We start from the raw sequence: 14560 nt of genomic DNA on the forward strand, positions 1-14560 counted from the left end.
TGCTTGGCTCTTTTTAGGGGAAAGAGAAATATTTTATTTTACTGTCATTTAAGATTCTCAGAAATATTATTGTTCATATTTTATTACAGATTTATTGGTTCACAAAACTAGAAAACACAATTGTAGAATGGTTTTATATGTGGTTTGACCAGGGCCTCAGCTTCTTTCTTTGGAGTTTTTGGCTCTGTCCTCCTTAGCAAGGAGCAGGGATCAGCAGTGTCCTTATGTCAACTTTTCTCATGTTTACAAATGACTGCAGAAGTTTCAAAACACATCTTCAAACCAGTCAGCCCAGCTGGAAAGAGGTCATATCTGATTATCTTTATTCTTCGTGTAAATCTGTGTTTCTATTTTGTATTATTTCCCTTCAGACTAAAAGACATCCTTTAGCATTTCTTCAAATGTAGGGGATCTGCAAGCAACAAAATTCCCCAGCTTTTATTTATCGAAAAATGATTGATTTCATCTTAATTTTTAAATAATATTTTCACTGGATATAAAATTCTAGGTTAGCTTTTTTTTTCTTTCAGTATTGAAAAAAAGTCATTCCACTATCTTGTGGCTCCATTGTTTCAAATAAAAAGTCAGCAATAATTATATTCCTTGTTCTCATGACATAATATCTTTTTTCTCTAGCTACTTTCAAAGTTTTCTTCCTATAATTTTTGTTTTCAGCAATTTATAATGTGCCTATGTGTAGCTCTTTTTATGTCTATTACCTAGGGCCTCACTGAATTTTTAGATCTATGTTTCTATTTACAATTTTTTTTGTTAAATTTAGAAAATTTTCAGCCATTGTTGATTCACACATTTTTTATTCCCCAATCTGTCATTATTCTCCTTTCAGAACTCTAATTATGCATATATTAGATCATTTGATAATGTTACACATGCCCAAAAGACTCTCTTCATTTCCTTCAATTACTTTTTCTCAATGTTCTTACAACTTGCAATTTGTGTTGTTCTGGCTTTTAAGTTTTTTGACTTTCTTCTTTCACCCCCAGCCTGCTGTTAAGTCTGTAGAATTGATATTTTATTTCAGTTATTGTAGTTTAGTTCTAAAATATCCATTTGGCCTTTTATAGTTTTTATTTTTGTTGAGTTTTGCCTTATCTGTTCATTCATTGGGACCCTATCTTCTTTTTTTTCTGAATTTCCTCTTAATATTTTTAACATGTTTATAAGAGTAGCAGTTTTAAGGCTGTTGCTTGCTAAATTCAACATCTGGATAATTTTAACTTCTTTTTCTTCTGAAAAAGTGATTACTCATTCATTCATTCATTCATTCTCTCTCTCTCTCCTCTCCATGTATAATAATTTTTGTTGCTGATACTGGACATTGTAGATAATGTGTTAGCTTTAGGTTCAAGGGGTCAGTTATTAGCTGATCACCTTGAATTTGTTTAGACTTGCTTTACTCTCTGTTATAATTTTTGTGCTCAAGGTAAGTCACTGTAATGTAGCAGGATTCAAACTCCAAACTCTCTCCCTTGTATGTTGTGTTCGATCTGGGCTATAAGTTCTGTTAGGGCAGGCCTAAAGTCTAGGTCTTCTAGGTCTTAACTCTAGAAAGTAGCACTTACTCTTACAGGTTCAGCCTTTTTGTGTCTACTGGATGTCAGGAGTTTTAACAAGGTGTTAATGCTATCTGTCTACTCTGGTAGGGCCAGAACTCCAATTTAACCCAACATTGCTCTTCTCCAGAACCGCTGCATCCATAATTTGTCTCTTCCATACTCTCAGATAGCAGCTATACTGTATTAAACCTTGGGTAGTCTCATCCTGCAAATATATAGCCCAAGAATCAGCCACAGACCCACAAGGGATTTCCACATGGACTTTTGGAACTCCTTTTCTGGACAGCTCTCGCTCTCTGACACTGCATGCCACAGAATTAATTTGCTTCTGCTGCCCCAAATTCTCATACCTGCCTTCTCATCTCAGTGGGATCACTCTGCACCTGCTCTCTGCACCTCTGCTCAGAAATTGTTCCCAGGCAGAAAAGGGGGAATCATGAAGATTACCTTGTGAAATTTTCCTTATTTTAGTATTGTGCTGTCTGTCATCCGTTACCTAGAAAGAATTATCTCTTGTAGTTCATCCTGCTTTATATTTGTTTATGCAAGAAGGATATTCTGATATCAGTTACTACATATGGCCAACTGCCATATTGCTCTCAAGAAAGATTTTCCAGAATGCACTTCTGCCAAAAGCATTTGAAAACACCTATATCTTTATACTCATTCTAGTTGTTGGTTTAATATTATTTTAATGTTTGGAGATTGGGTATTTTAATAATTTCATGTGTGTCTATATATATATATATGCTCTTAATATATAAATATACTTTTTCATATGCATACACTTATGTACAAATCATACATATATATACTGATTTTTCACAATATTTGAAACATTTTGTTATAATTTTGATTCACGTCACAATGCTTTAATGTATTCAAAGCATGCCTATTATGTATATTTCATAGATAAGAAAATTAAGGTTCAAGAAAAGAATGGTGACTCTAATAATGTCAAAAGTTTAGTAAGTAGTGAAGCTACAAATAAAAAATAATTTCCACTTACTGAGAGTATATTATGTACCAGACATTATACTAAGCAATTTCCATCTATTATTCATTTAGTTTTTATTAGTCTGAACTCTTTCAGCAGGAAGTGATCAAAGACCTTATGCAAACAAGTTAAAAAATAATTTTGTCTGTGTGTTCAACTGAGAAATGTAAGAGGCAGCCTCAGATGTAGCTGAATTTGTGCTAAAGTGATGTCAGGAATTTATCTCACCATCTTTCAGCTCTGCTTTCCTCTTTCGTGTTTAGTCTTAAATGGAGTCTCTGCATGTGGATGGCCTCAGCACTTCCAGATTTACAAGTCTTTAATAGTTCTGATCTCAGAAAGAAAGAAGCTCCCACCTATATAATTCTCAAAGAGGGCTAGGCCTTGACTTGTTTCTGTGCCCTCTCCTGTGTGAATCACAGGGGTAAAAGGATGTTTTAATTGCATGGGCCTAAGTCATGGCATCTCCCTGGGGCTGAAAGAGAGATACTCCATTCCTTAACCATGTAGACTGAGAATGAGAGAGGTGTTGTCTCCAAAAGATGTCTTAGGGTGTTATTACCGAAAAAGGGGAAGTGATTCTGGGTAGACCACAGTAACAAATATCCATTACAAAAGCTATAATTATTATTAACATTTACACATAAGCGAACTGAGGCTTAGGGGAAAAAAGGAAGATACTCTGCTTCACTGTAACTGTTTTGTAGGTACGGTGCTTTTCTTGAGGAAATAAAAGCTATATCCCAGTTCTGCAGAACAATAAAAATAATTTATGTTGAGTGCATTCGAGTGATGCCATTCTCACTATCCCCAGAAGGAAGACATTTGATAGCTATATTATTATCGTCAAACTAAAGGGTTCAGAGATGGCTTTATGTAGACATAAGTAAGTGGGAATTTTATGGACATTCTAGAATGCATATCTTTCAATGACTAACATTTTAATGGGAACACACTGTTCAGAAAACCATAAATTCTAGACTGTGAACTCTTAGGTGCCATGCCCATTTATCTTTGCATTCATACTGGTTATAGTGCCTGACATACAGAAGGAACTCAATAATTTCTTGTTGAATCAATGACTGGAAATGGCTGGAAGACAGCCCAAGGATACCTCAGCAGTATTTTCTATATATGGAACTGAGGTCTGGTAACTAGGTTTTGAAAAGAAACCGAAGGTGTCTGCCATTACTGCGTTTTGGGAGAAATCATCCAATTAATGTGGGCCTATTTAGGGAGCAGCCTTAGATGGTTTCATATATATTGGCTCTTTCCTGGTACCAGAACTTATTGAAATGACACATAAGCACTTGACAACTGATCTGACCACCAACTATTGATTTACAGTGTGCCTGTATCATGACTAAGTTGGACCAAATTAAATCTGTCTCTTTAGCATCTGAACTGGAGATTGTGGGAGTCACACAGTTTTTAACAGGAGCAGAAATATAAAGACATCTAGAGTGGAGCCACATAAACGGTGTACACTGCAACTGGGATATTTATTTCTGAGGCTCCAAGTACTAGAGATCCTGACCAATCACTGAAGTTGTTGATCGGCTACTAGAACTACTGTTGTGTATCTTAAATAGTCCTGTCTCAGCGAGGTCCACATCCTGGTAAAACAACTGCATAGGCATGTATGATGATGAACGCATTTTAAATAGGGTAATGCCAAACTGCAGGGTGTCCAGAGAAAGGCAGGTAGAAAGATCTGATTTTGAATTAGAATGACACAATACCTGAAAGAAGTGCTCATGTGTAGACTTGAGAGTATTGAGGGTATACAGATGTACTTGGAGAGTTGTGAAAAAGAGATTGACTATTGTTTATTCTTGGTAGCTATAGTAGAAAGGCAAACGAATAAAAGAAACAGGGAAGTAGAGCTATTTACATTCAACTAAAGAAGAAAATTTCCAACCTTTTACTGACTGTGAAAGACTGATCTTGGATGATAGAATTGTAGTGATAAGATATTGTAGTTGAGATTTATTGGATAGAGATTCTTTATTAAAGAATGTATCATTGTCCAGTTTTATAGAAACTTTTTTTCTTTTTTTAGAAAACTAGGGTAGTTATCAGAGATGGACTTAGCATAAACTTTCGAGTTCCTCATTTGTAGTTGTTTTGGAAAGACCCAAACAACTCTGTTTTGCATTTTTGTTCTATTTTACTTAAAGAAGGCCACTCCAAATTATATGAGGTCAAGGTCTCATAAAATCTAAATTAATAATTGCTAATAGTAGTGTTCTTACAAGGATTTAAAACTATTCCATTCATATTTGAATCCAAAAATTTGAATGACTATTCTGATTTTTGTATATACAGGCTCCCATATGTAGAATTCTATTGAGAACAAATATGTTCATTTATGACGCACTGATGAAAATTGAACCAGTGTAATAAATGAACTCTGTAGAACTGCCACCTCATAAAGTACCAATTCAAGTCTTCAGTGTAGAAAAGTAAAGGAATTTAAGTGGATATTTTCTTGAAATAATATATTATCATAGACACAGAGCAGGCATCCAATAAATATTTCTCTATGGAAATCTTGCATTCCAATTTTATTTAAGATTGATTTTGAGGTAGAAACATTACCACTACTTAAATTTACTTATATTTTTGTAATAATTTCAAATACATTGACATTTACTTGGTAGAAAAATTTATTTTTACTTTTTAATGGTCTTAAAAGGGATATCTACTCATTACCAGCAAAAACAAAAATAATTAAAATAGGAAGACAAGCAGTAAATAAAAGTGGTGTTCTACCTTTTATTGCAAATGAGTCAAAAGCAAGTTTTGCATTATCTTTTTATTAGCCCATTTTTATCACTGTTGTTTGTATAATATTTTATAAATGGCATGAATAAAGTATGTTGTAAGTTCTTTCAGAAGAAATGATAATTTATGTAAAATATTGTTCTCATAGTTAAACACTGGGTAAAAGAGTAATCAGTTCTCTTATTTGAGAATATTTAATTAATTATTTTCAGGGCTAATGGTTTTCTCTTTGGGAACTCCTGTAATCAAGATTCCCTTTCATGCAGTTCTATTTGGGACTATGGTTAGACATAGTTTCTGCTCAGGCTCTACTCAAGAAAGGTCACCGCTGTCTTATAGAATGCCGGTGATCTTTGCAAGCTTCAGCAGGGAACCATTAAACTCTGTTGTAACTTAAAAAAAAAAAAAGAATAAGATCTTTATGATAACATAACCTAAAACAAGGATAGTTCTACACCTTCATCTTTCAGTCACCCACCCACCCAGACACACGTACGCACACCCCCATACACCCCTCCGCCACACAGTCCCACACAAATCCTGCCCTAGCTATTATAATTTCAAGACTTTAACTTTAGGTTTTTTGGTATATTCTATTCCCATAGAAGTTTACACTGCTCTTTGTGATGAGTTGTTAATAGAAACTGGGGAACACCTTCAACTGCATTTATCCATTTTCATTTGTGACCTCTCTCTGCACCATATTGCTGAATGTTTATTTCACTTCCAATTTGTACCTGTATTGTCTTCCAAAAAAATAGTACAGATTGGTATAGAGCTGATTCTAAGGAAGCTGATCAGTGAAACAGAGAAATTTCCAAGCTTTTTATTACACCTAGAGCCAGAAAAGCTTTAGGATTTTTATTTATTTTTGAGTATAGCTTAAAGAATGAATTTTAAATTACAGAGTATAGTTTGAAACTTCTAAGATAGGGTGTTTAAACTTTATATCCTTACAAGTGTTAAGGATTGTTCTGGCAAAATCTCTAACTCTTGTTCTTCTGAATAATCATTATTATTTAGTAAGTTTTAGTTTTTTAGTTGGTAAAATTTTAAAGTAGAGATTATTTTTTTATTAAGGATTATTTGAGTCTTCCAGTTAAGTTCATAAATAGAAATTGTAAACAAGAAGTGGGATCTTTTATGTCAGAGTAATGCTTGCCTGTGGCCACTTTGAGATGTGATTTGAGATTTCTGGTATTGTAATCATCACTAAATGATTCCTAGATGTGAAGCCCTGTACAACTCAGTTCAGGTTACCTCTTCTTAGTGACATTTCTCAACAGAATTAAAAGCTGTTTCAGTATCTGTTGATGATAGGCACCTGTCCAGATTATAAATTCACAGTTACATGCTTTAAAGTCATACTTTAAAAGAGTAGTGACTTGAGAGTCATGAAGCAGCTCATCAGTTATTTTCATAGAAACATATTTTTGTGAGGAAATATATTTTTACTTTCTCACATCACCCACAAATTTGCCTTAACCCCACATGGCTAAATCTCAGCTAGTTTCTTTTAAATCTAAAATTTAAGCGATCGGTAGACTGGCATAATTATCTTCAGAAAATGCTTCTTAAATGACATATGAAACTTTAGTAATTAAAAACATTGACATATACAACATTTTGCATATGTGTTACATCTTTTTGGACATCTGGTGTTTTTTTTTTGGCAATCTCTAATTGAGAAATATGAGTACCATCTTTATTCGCTAAAGTTTATTCTACCCATCTAAATTCAAAATTTTTCCTATATTTGAAAAATATCCAAAGAAACATTCCCAGCTGGTAAAGATAATTATGAAAACCATACAGTTATTCTGTGACTAGGTGTCCACATCTGAGATAAAACCACAGTGATGTTTCTGCTTTGGAAATTATTTTGAATTGTGAGTGAAGCATCTTATGTCTAAACTCCCTCACAACTGCAGATTAAATGTCAATTTCTAGTACTAGTGATTTATAGTACTGTTATAAAAATTCACTCATGGTAATTTTTTCTCAGATAATTAAATCATTATTTGTCAATGTTAACAAAAATATGGAAGTGTCACTTTGTAATGTTGGTTTGGAGGAGTAAGTAATATTCTTAAGGACCAAACTTAAAGTTATGTTTCAAGAATACGCATTTGGTTCAGAAACAGAGCTTTTGACTTCATAAGATTTTTGGACATATTTTTTTTCTCTCATAATTATGATGATACAAAATATGTGCAAAATAGATGTTCCTATTAATACTTTTTGAATTATGCATAACCTCAATTTAAACATATGAGATTTGGATTGAAATCGACATATTGCAAATGGTAATAGCTCAATATATACAACTTCTTTTTTGATGACTAAGTAATTACATAAACAGTATTCTAAATTCTGAGCCGGTGGTCACATGTCTAAATGTGTTTCTTTAGTACATCTCATTGTTTCTTTGTCTGATTCAGATCGGGGTACTGTGCAGAAGGTGGTGGTTCTTCCTACTAACAGCTCTGCCAGTGGTGAACTCATTCTGGAGGAGCTGGAAGTTTTTAAGGTTTGAACATCTTTTCTATTAGTCTCAACATGTATGATGAATGGAATGCTTTAATCTTACAGCCACTTGGAAGGAAAAAATATTTGATAAGAGATCAAATAAATGAATGTTATAAATTTTTGAGGGTAGGAAACACCAGATAAAATGAGAAATATAGAAAAAATATTTTTCTGAAGTATTTTTTTACATTTTAAGTTATCTTTTAGCTATCACCACAACTTGAAGAATTTTGGTCATCATTATTTTTAAAAAATGAGTTTTTGTGGTCAAGGTCTAGAAGATTTGCCATGAAAGGGCTTTTATCATTTGCTTCACAAGCCACTGAAACCCAAATGCTTCCACATTATTGATTGTTAGATAAACTTTCTCATATTTTTTTAGCCAGGAATTTCAAGAAAAACGGCTTTGTTTTCTCTTGTTTTATTGCTTTCAATTCAAATGTCACTCTAGTTAGATAAAACAAATATTGTCTCTTAAAACTTAAAACTTCATGTTCTCTCTGAAGTTGAGATTGCATTGTATTATTCTCTTTGTCCTTGAATTTGGGATAAAAAGAAAAAAAGAAAAACAAAATACAATGACAAAGAAAAAGGCACACAAAGGGAAATTCAGTACTGTAAGATCTTACCTGCTCAGGGCAGAATGCCTATTCTTCATGTGTGAAGAGAGAGGCTGGAGAGGCTGTGCAAACCCTTCTCTCCTTAAGGTGCAGGTCATTGTAGTTCAAGTGGTCCCTCTTATCTGCATTTGGCAAGATGCATAAAGCACAGCCAGAGGATTGCAAAGAAACTATGGCATGGAATCAGTCCTACTGCAAACTTCTCTTTCCAACTACACCAGTTAAGAAACAATGGCCACGGACACCAAAAGATCTATACTAAAAGGAGCACTTCAGAGCCCCTGGGAGCAGACTATTGCTAGTCCAGACTAGTGCTAGTCCAGAAGGCTGCTTTGCTGAGTGGATTCAGAATGTATTGACTTATTAATATGCATTCTCTCAGTCACCAAAAATGTTGAATTTACAAGCAGATAAGTGATCAAGATGCAATGCTGTTAGATTATGCTAATACACTTTAAATGTGAAGAAATATTTTAAATCAAATCAAATCCAAAATCTGAGGATCTCTGGCAAATTTACGAATATGTTATTTAATTTACAATTTCTGATGCCAATCTAAGGCATAAAGTTCTTTGTGATTAGTGCATTAAAATTGTGCTTATAAAATATTAACCATGTGCATTCAAGTGCCTTTTCTATGCCTTGCTTTGTAAGGAAATTGATTGTTTCACTAGATTAACCAAAATTCCTATATTTTTTTTTTCTTATTCAATTCAATAGGGACAACTTGGATGGCCAGAATAAAGTACCTTATTCATTAGTTCTCTTAAAGATAGCTAAAAGGCCGTATTGCAGCACTTCATTTTTAATTCTGAAATATCTTTTTTTGATAATCAGGAAATGGTAATTGAGTGAGTCTGACACAAACCCAAACATATATTCTATAGAAAGATCTTAAAAAATGTGAGTCATTCTGATCATGTGCTAACTACTTATGGTCTGTTTTATGAGTTATGCTGGTGCTATCATCAGGAAGAATAAACTCTCAGTGGAAAAATAGTCAGTCAAAATGCATGTGGGGGACGTCAACCCAAGAGCCAGACTAAAAACGTTTGAGCTTTCTTCCAGAAGCGTATGCATGTGATTGATGTGGCTAAATTGAGAGACACAGTTACCAAACACAGTTACTGTCTTCAGCATGGTGTTTGTGTCACATTTTTTGAGGTGAGGTAAAAATAATTGGGTGTGTATAATATACTGTGATGAGCACTTGAAGAAATAATACATATAAATTCAAAAAAATTCCTTAGTTAAGTGTCACACTGATACACTGCAGAAAACTGAGTGTAACTTTTAAAACCCAGGCACTTTGGTTTTAGAGTGCAAAACTATAATGTCCTTTTTAATCCTCTGTTCAGAATATCTTCTGAAAATACATCCAGCTTCCCTAAACTTAACTTGAATTGGAGGTACAACTATTAGATATAAGATGCACTACTTGTTTTGCATTATGTGTGTATTTTTAAACGAATGTCATAATTGGTTGCAATTCAGTGTTTAGAGGTATCACTATTTTCTCTTTTAAATGTTTGTAGGAACACAACTCCAGAAAGCAAAATAATTATGGGCACAATTGATTTTGAGAGTGTGTTCCCACTTGAGTTATTTAAATTAAACTTCACAGATCTTCATCAGGGTATCACGAGTCTAATTTTTATACTTTGAAAGGAACTAATAATGTTTAAGAAGTAAAGTTAAGAACAGAGTGTTTTCAAAAAGAATGACTATTTTGGAAAACTCTTAGGTTCTTTCACTAATTCACATGTATTAAAAGAGGACCTTAGCTAACAATATTTCTTTGTTTGCGACAAAGAGAATTAATAAATTTATGGTTCAGGCTAATACTTCTTTTCAGAGTGCTTATGTTGTGAAGGAATAAGATAGGGTACCATTCCACAGTCCCCCACCCAGTACCCAGAAACAATCCTGAGTTATTCATTGTATTCAATATTCCAAGACATACTTTTTTCAATTTTCTCAAATTTTCTTTTTTTTTCTAATGACTGTATTGATAGCTGTGTTACAATTGCCATGTTTTTTAGTTCAGGCATATATTTGTGTAACAAATCCATCTTTATTCCAAACAAAGGAAATGTACTTTAGACAATTATTGTTAAACTTTGAAAAATATATGCATATAGAGAGAAATGATGATTTCTTGAATTTTAACAGAAATGAGAACAGTCTTTGAATGTACACTCCTTTTTAAGGATAATTTGAGCAATTAACAATGTTTTTCTAATTTTTTTTAGAATCATGCTCCTATAACAACAATGAAAATTTCATCGAAAAAGGTAAACAACCCCATTTTAATTTTTTTTGCAGTTAAAAATTTTACTATTATGACGAAATGCATTTTGTATTTTCTGAAAAACTAATTTGAGTATTAGCAAAATAATTAATACTAATCATAGTATACCACACATTTAATTTTGATACAGAATTTACTAGCATTAGTGGAGTACAGAATAGATTTTATTTTGTACAGAAGTTCATCCAGGCAGAATATATACATACCTATAAACGCAGTAAGATATTCCAATATTTTGTATATCCTCTATTCTCAAATATTACAGTGTGTGAAGCCAACCAAAATAAAAATAATCTTTCTGAAGGAAAAATTTAGCATAATGTTTGGGCTACTGTAACATCACAAACATTCTCAGGGACTTGGAATGAGTAATCAATCCTCTTTTGATTTCCTGCTGCTGTCACAAGTCTGAAATGTGCAATGCATTCTTTTACAGTTATTTCTAAGAAAGTACTACTTTTTTCTTTAGGGTTTACACGTCATTTTAAAAATATGAATGTCTCAAATCTAAGCCATTTCAGGGTTCAGGATTTGAGGAAGAAATGTTTTACTATGATTATCAGCAATGTCTGATCTTCTGATGTGTGCCTGTACATGCAAATACACAATGATCACGGAAAGGAAAAGCCCAATTCCAGTCTCTGCATGTGCAAAACATGCACCTTTCCAGACCCTAAAGGTGTATCTCTAAAACAAAAGTTCTATGGGACAGAGCAGTGTAGTCAAAACTGGAGTAGGCTTCAGAATGGGACTGACATGCACTTAAACCCCAACTTGTCCGTAAATTATAAATAATTTAACTTCACTGACTTAAGTTTCTGTCTCTGCAAGGTAATACTTTCCTCACAAATGAGTTAATTTATATAAATTGCCTAAAATAAAGTAGGTCTTTGGAAAGTGCTGTTTGTAAGAGCCTATGAGTTATTTTTCTTGGAATATGGAATAAAGATTTTATGTGTTAGCACAACTGATGATGTAACTTTAGTGTTCACCATATTTGGTCTGCCGCAGATGAAGAAGTATTCCACAGTCAGGCTTGTACTCTTTTCACTTGACTAAATTTTATGAAGAAAAATAAATAGAATTCAAGGGAGCTAAGAAATTCATCTGTAAAAATGTTTGTATGGTGCATAACAAACATTTTCCAAAGTAACAAGAAGCCATTTGTCATTTTCCCCAATGTCCTAGGGAGCTAATCCCAAGTCAGAATTGTCTTTGAAGTCAGTAGGGAATCCCTTTGTTTACAGTAGTTTAATGGCAAGAGAAAGTATCAGAGCAAAATTCAAAATGGACACAAAGCCATTTGTGTTACATAGTAGTCCAGTATACATTTGTAGGTTTCACCCTGTAATTCAACTTGAGAACTTATAATTCACAACCCATTCCATTAAATTGCCATGTGCAACATATACATACACAGGAAAACTGAGTATTAAATTTGTTTGAACATTTTATATTATAGATCATATAAAATGTTTCAGTAAATCAGTTAGATTCAGGGCTGGGTAATTAGTTTGGGGAGAATTCACTTGCACAACTGCATATTGAATTACTTTTTCAATGTGAAAGAACTAAAAATTGCCAAAGATATTTTATATGGATTTAAATATCATGAATTTAATACCTCCCTAATGCTCAAACTAAAAATTTTATTGTCCATTTTAAGCTTTTTTATTCTCTGATTTATTTTTGCATTCCATATAGCAGAAAATAGTTAGATTAATGAAAAAGATAATTTCTAGAATGGAATTACCTATATCCTTTCCTTAAATAAACACATTTCCTTGAAATATTTTAATGAAGCTGATGCATTTACCATATTTTGTATTAATATACTCAATAAACATTTATTTCAAGTATTTCTAGAGAAATGTCAAACCTGCAGTTGTCTGAATGTCTCAAATGAGGACTAGTCATTTTCAGCCTGTTTTCTAAAAGATTTATTGATCTGAATGAAAAATTTTACATTAGACGTAATAGAGTGAGGTATGAGTCAAATGATTAATTAGAATTGAAAATGTATAAATTCATAGTTTATTAATTGTTAGTTTACTACTATTACTATTACTTAATATTCATTGAGGGGTTAGGTGCCAGAAACTATTCTAAGCATTTTACTTGGAGTTAGCCCTTACAATTAGTTCTTACAAAAACTTTATAGAGTAAGTGCTGTGTTATCTCAATCTTACCAAAGAGGAAGCTGAGTTTCAGAAAAGTTACCAGCAAATTTGTGGTGGCTAGGATTTGAATCTTAGAAACCTGTCTTCAGAACCTGACTAAACCAATGGTACCTCCATTGATTTCATTTTAAATCTATTAAATATAAATATACAGACACACACACACATACATCCACACACACATATGTGTGTATGTATGCACGTATTCTAGTTCCAGCTTAAAATTCTATGCTAACTTGAATTGTATAGTATCAGTCCTTTGCAAAATAAAGAGTGTGGATTAGAAACTTACCCTTTCAACTCCTGAGAACTGTTTCATGCACAGATAAAGGAATTGGAGCAGTATCATAATGAGCTCTTGACCCCATACAAATGAGGGAGGATGAATTCTTTGTTATGACTTAGGCTGCTGAAGATCTCTGGATAATACAGAAAGTTTAAAACATGTCTAAATATATACTTACATTCCTCTAAATAATTTAAAAATTGCTCTAATGAGTAATGTGTCACTGTCAAAGGCATGTGAAAAAATTTTAAATTTTGTCTAATATTTACTACCTATTTTTTCTAAACTTAAAAATGCCCTATATTTCAGACTTGACTTTTTCAAATTTACAAGGTGATGAGTGGCCAGATTTGAAGAATGAAAAAGCTGCCTATACTTTGCCAAGAGACAGCATTCAAAGAAAACAAGCAAACATCATAATTTAAATCTGTAATATATTAGCTCAGATCTGAGAGAACAATGAAACCCAATGTCTAAAACACATTACCATTCTACATGGTGCTCTGAGATTTTTTTTTAAACAGGAAAGTGGTAATGTTATAGCCATATTAACTTAGGGAAATTCTATTTATTTTGGCTTTATACCCTTCTCTTTGGTTCTCTTTTTTAGTCTATTTCAAAATGAATCCATGGGTTTGTGGGCATATATTATAATGTTTCCCTGCTGAAAGTCCTCTTTTAACTTCCACATCTGAAATAAATCATCATTCTTCTAATAGCAACAGTTGTATGTGAGCTCTAATGAAGGACTTTCCCAAGTGTCTCTGCATCGCTGCCACATCTACGGTACAGCCTGTGCTGACTGCTGCCTGGCAAGGGACCCTTACTGTGCCTGGGATGGCCATTCTTGCTCTAGGTTCTACCCAACCGGAAAGCGGTGAGTACTAAATATTTGCTGAAAATCACAGTTGATATCATTAGATAATTGAACATTGTTCCACAGCATTAGAATCAGTTCTATTGTGGTATTCTTTAAAAATGATACTAAAAGTAATGGCCAAGTTTAGCACTATGTATATAGTCTTTGAATAAAGAAAATGCTCGTACTATATAACTTGGCATTCTCACGGATGTATTAGAATGCAGTATTTTGGAAAAATTCCTTTCTCCTTTTAAATTTCCTCTGCAGCACAATCCTCCTCCTGCAAGTCCTCACATATTTCAAGCAGCATTTAACATTTTTATATTACCTTTTTTAAAATCTTTTTTTGTTTTGTATGCTTCAGTATATCCTTAAATCTTACTTTCCTAGGGTTTTCCTATGTGACCTGAT

At 33.1% G+C, this 14560-nt stretch overlaps 1 protein-coding gene across 2 annotated transcripts in view; it reads left to right on the top strand.

Moving 5' to 3' along the window:
• The window catches only part of SEMA3C (semaphorin 3C), a 153114-nt gene that overhangs the window by 121928 nt on the left and 16626 nt on the right, over positions 1 to 14560 (top strand). For both annotated transcript variants that reach the window (XM_006211745.4, XM_072965127.1), the window contains exons 13-15: positions 7803 to 7891; positions 10763 to 10804; positions 14007 to 14164. In XM_006211745.4, coding sequence (XP_006211807.1) covers positions 7803 to 7891; positions 10763 to 10804; positions 14007 to 14164 — 289 coding nt within the window. The remainder of the gene's footprint in view (positions 1 to 7802; positions 7892 to 10762; positions 10805 to 14006; positions 14165 to 14560) is intronic.

The sequence above is a fragment of the Vicugna pacos genome, chromosome 7 (assembly GCF_048564905.1).
Source record: "Vicugna pacos chromosome 7, VicPac4, whole genome shotgun sequence".
NCBI classification, from domain to species: domain Eukaryota; kingdom Metazoa; phylum Chordata; class Mammalia; order Artiodactyla; family Camelidae; genus Vicugna; species Vicugna pacos.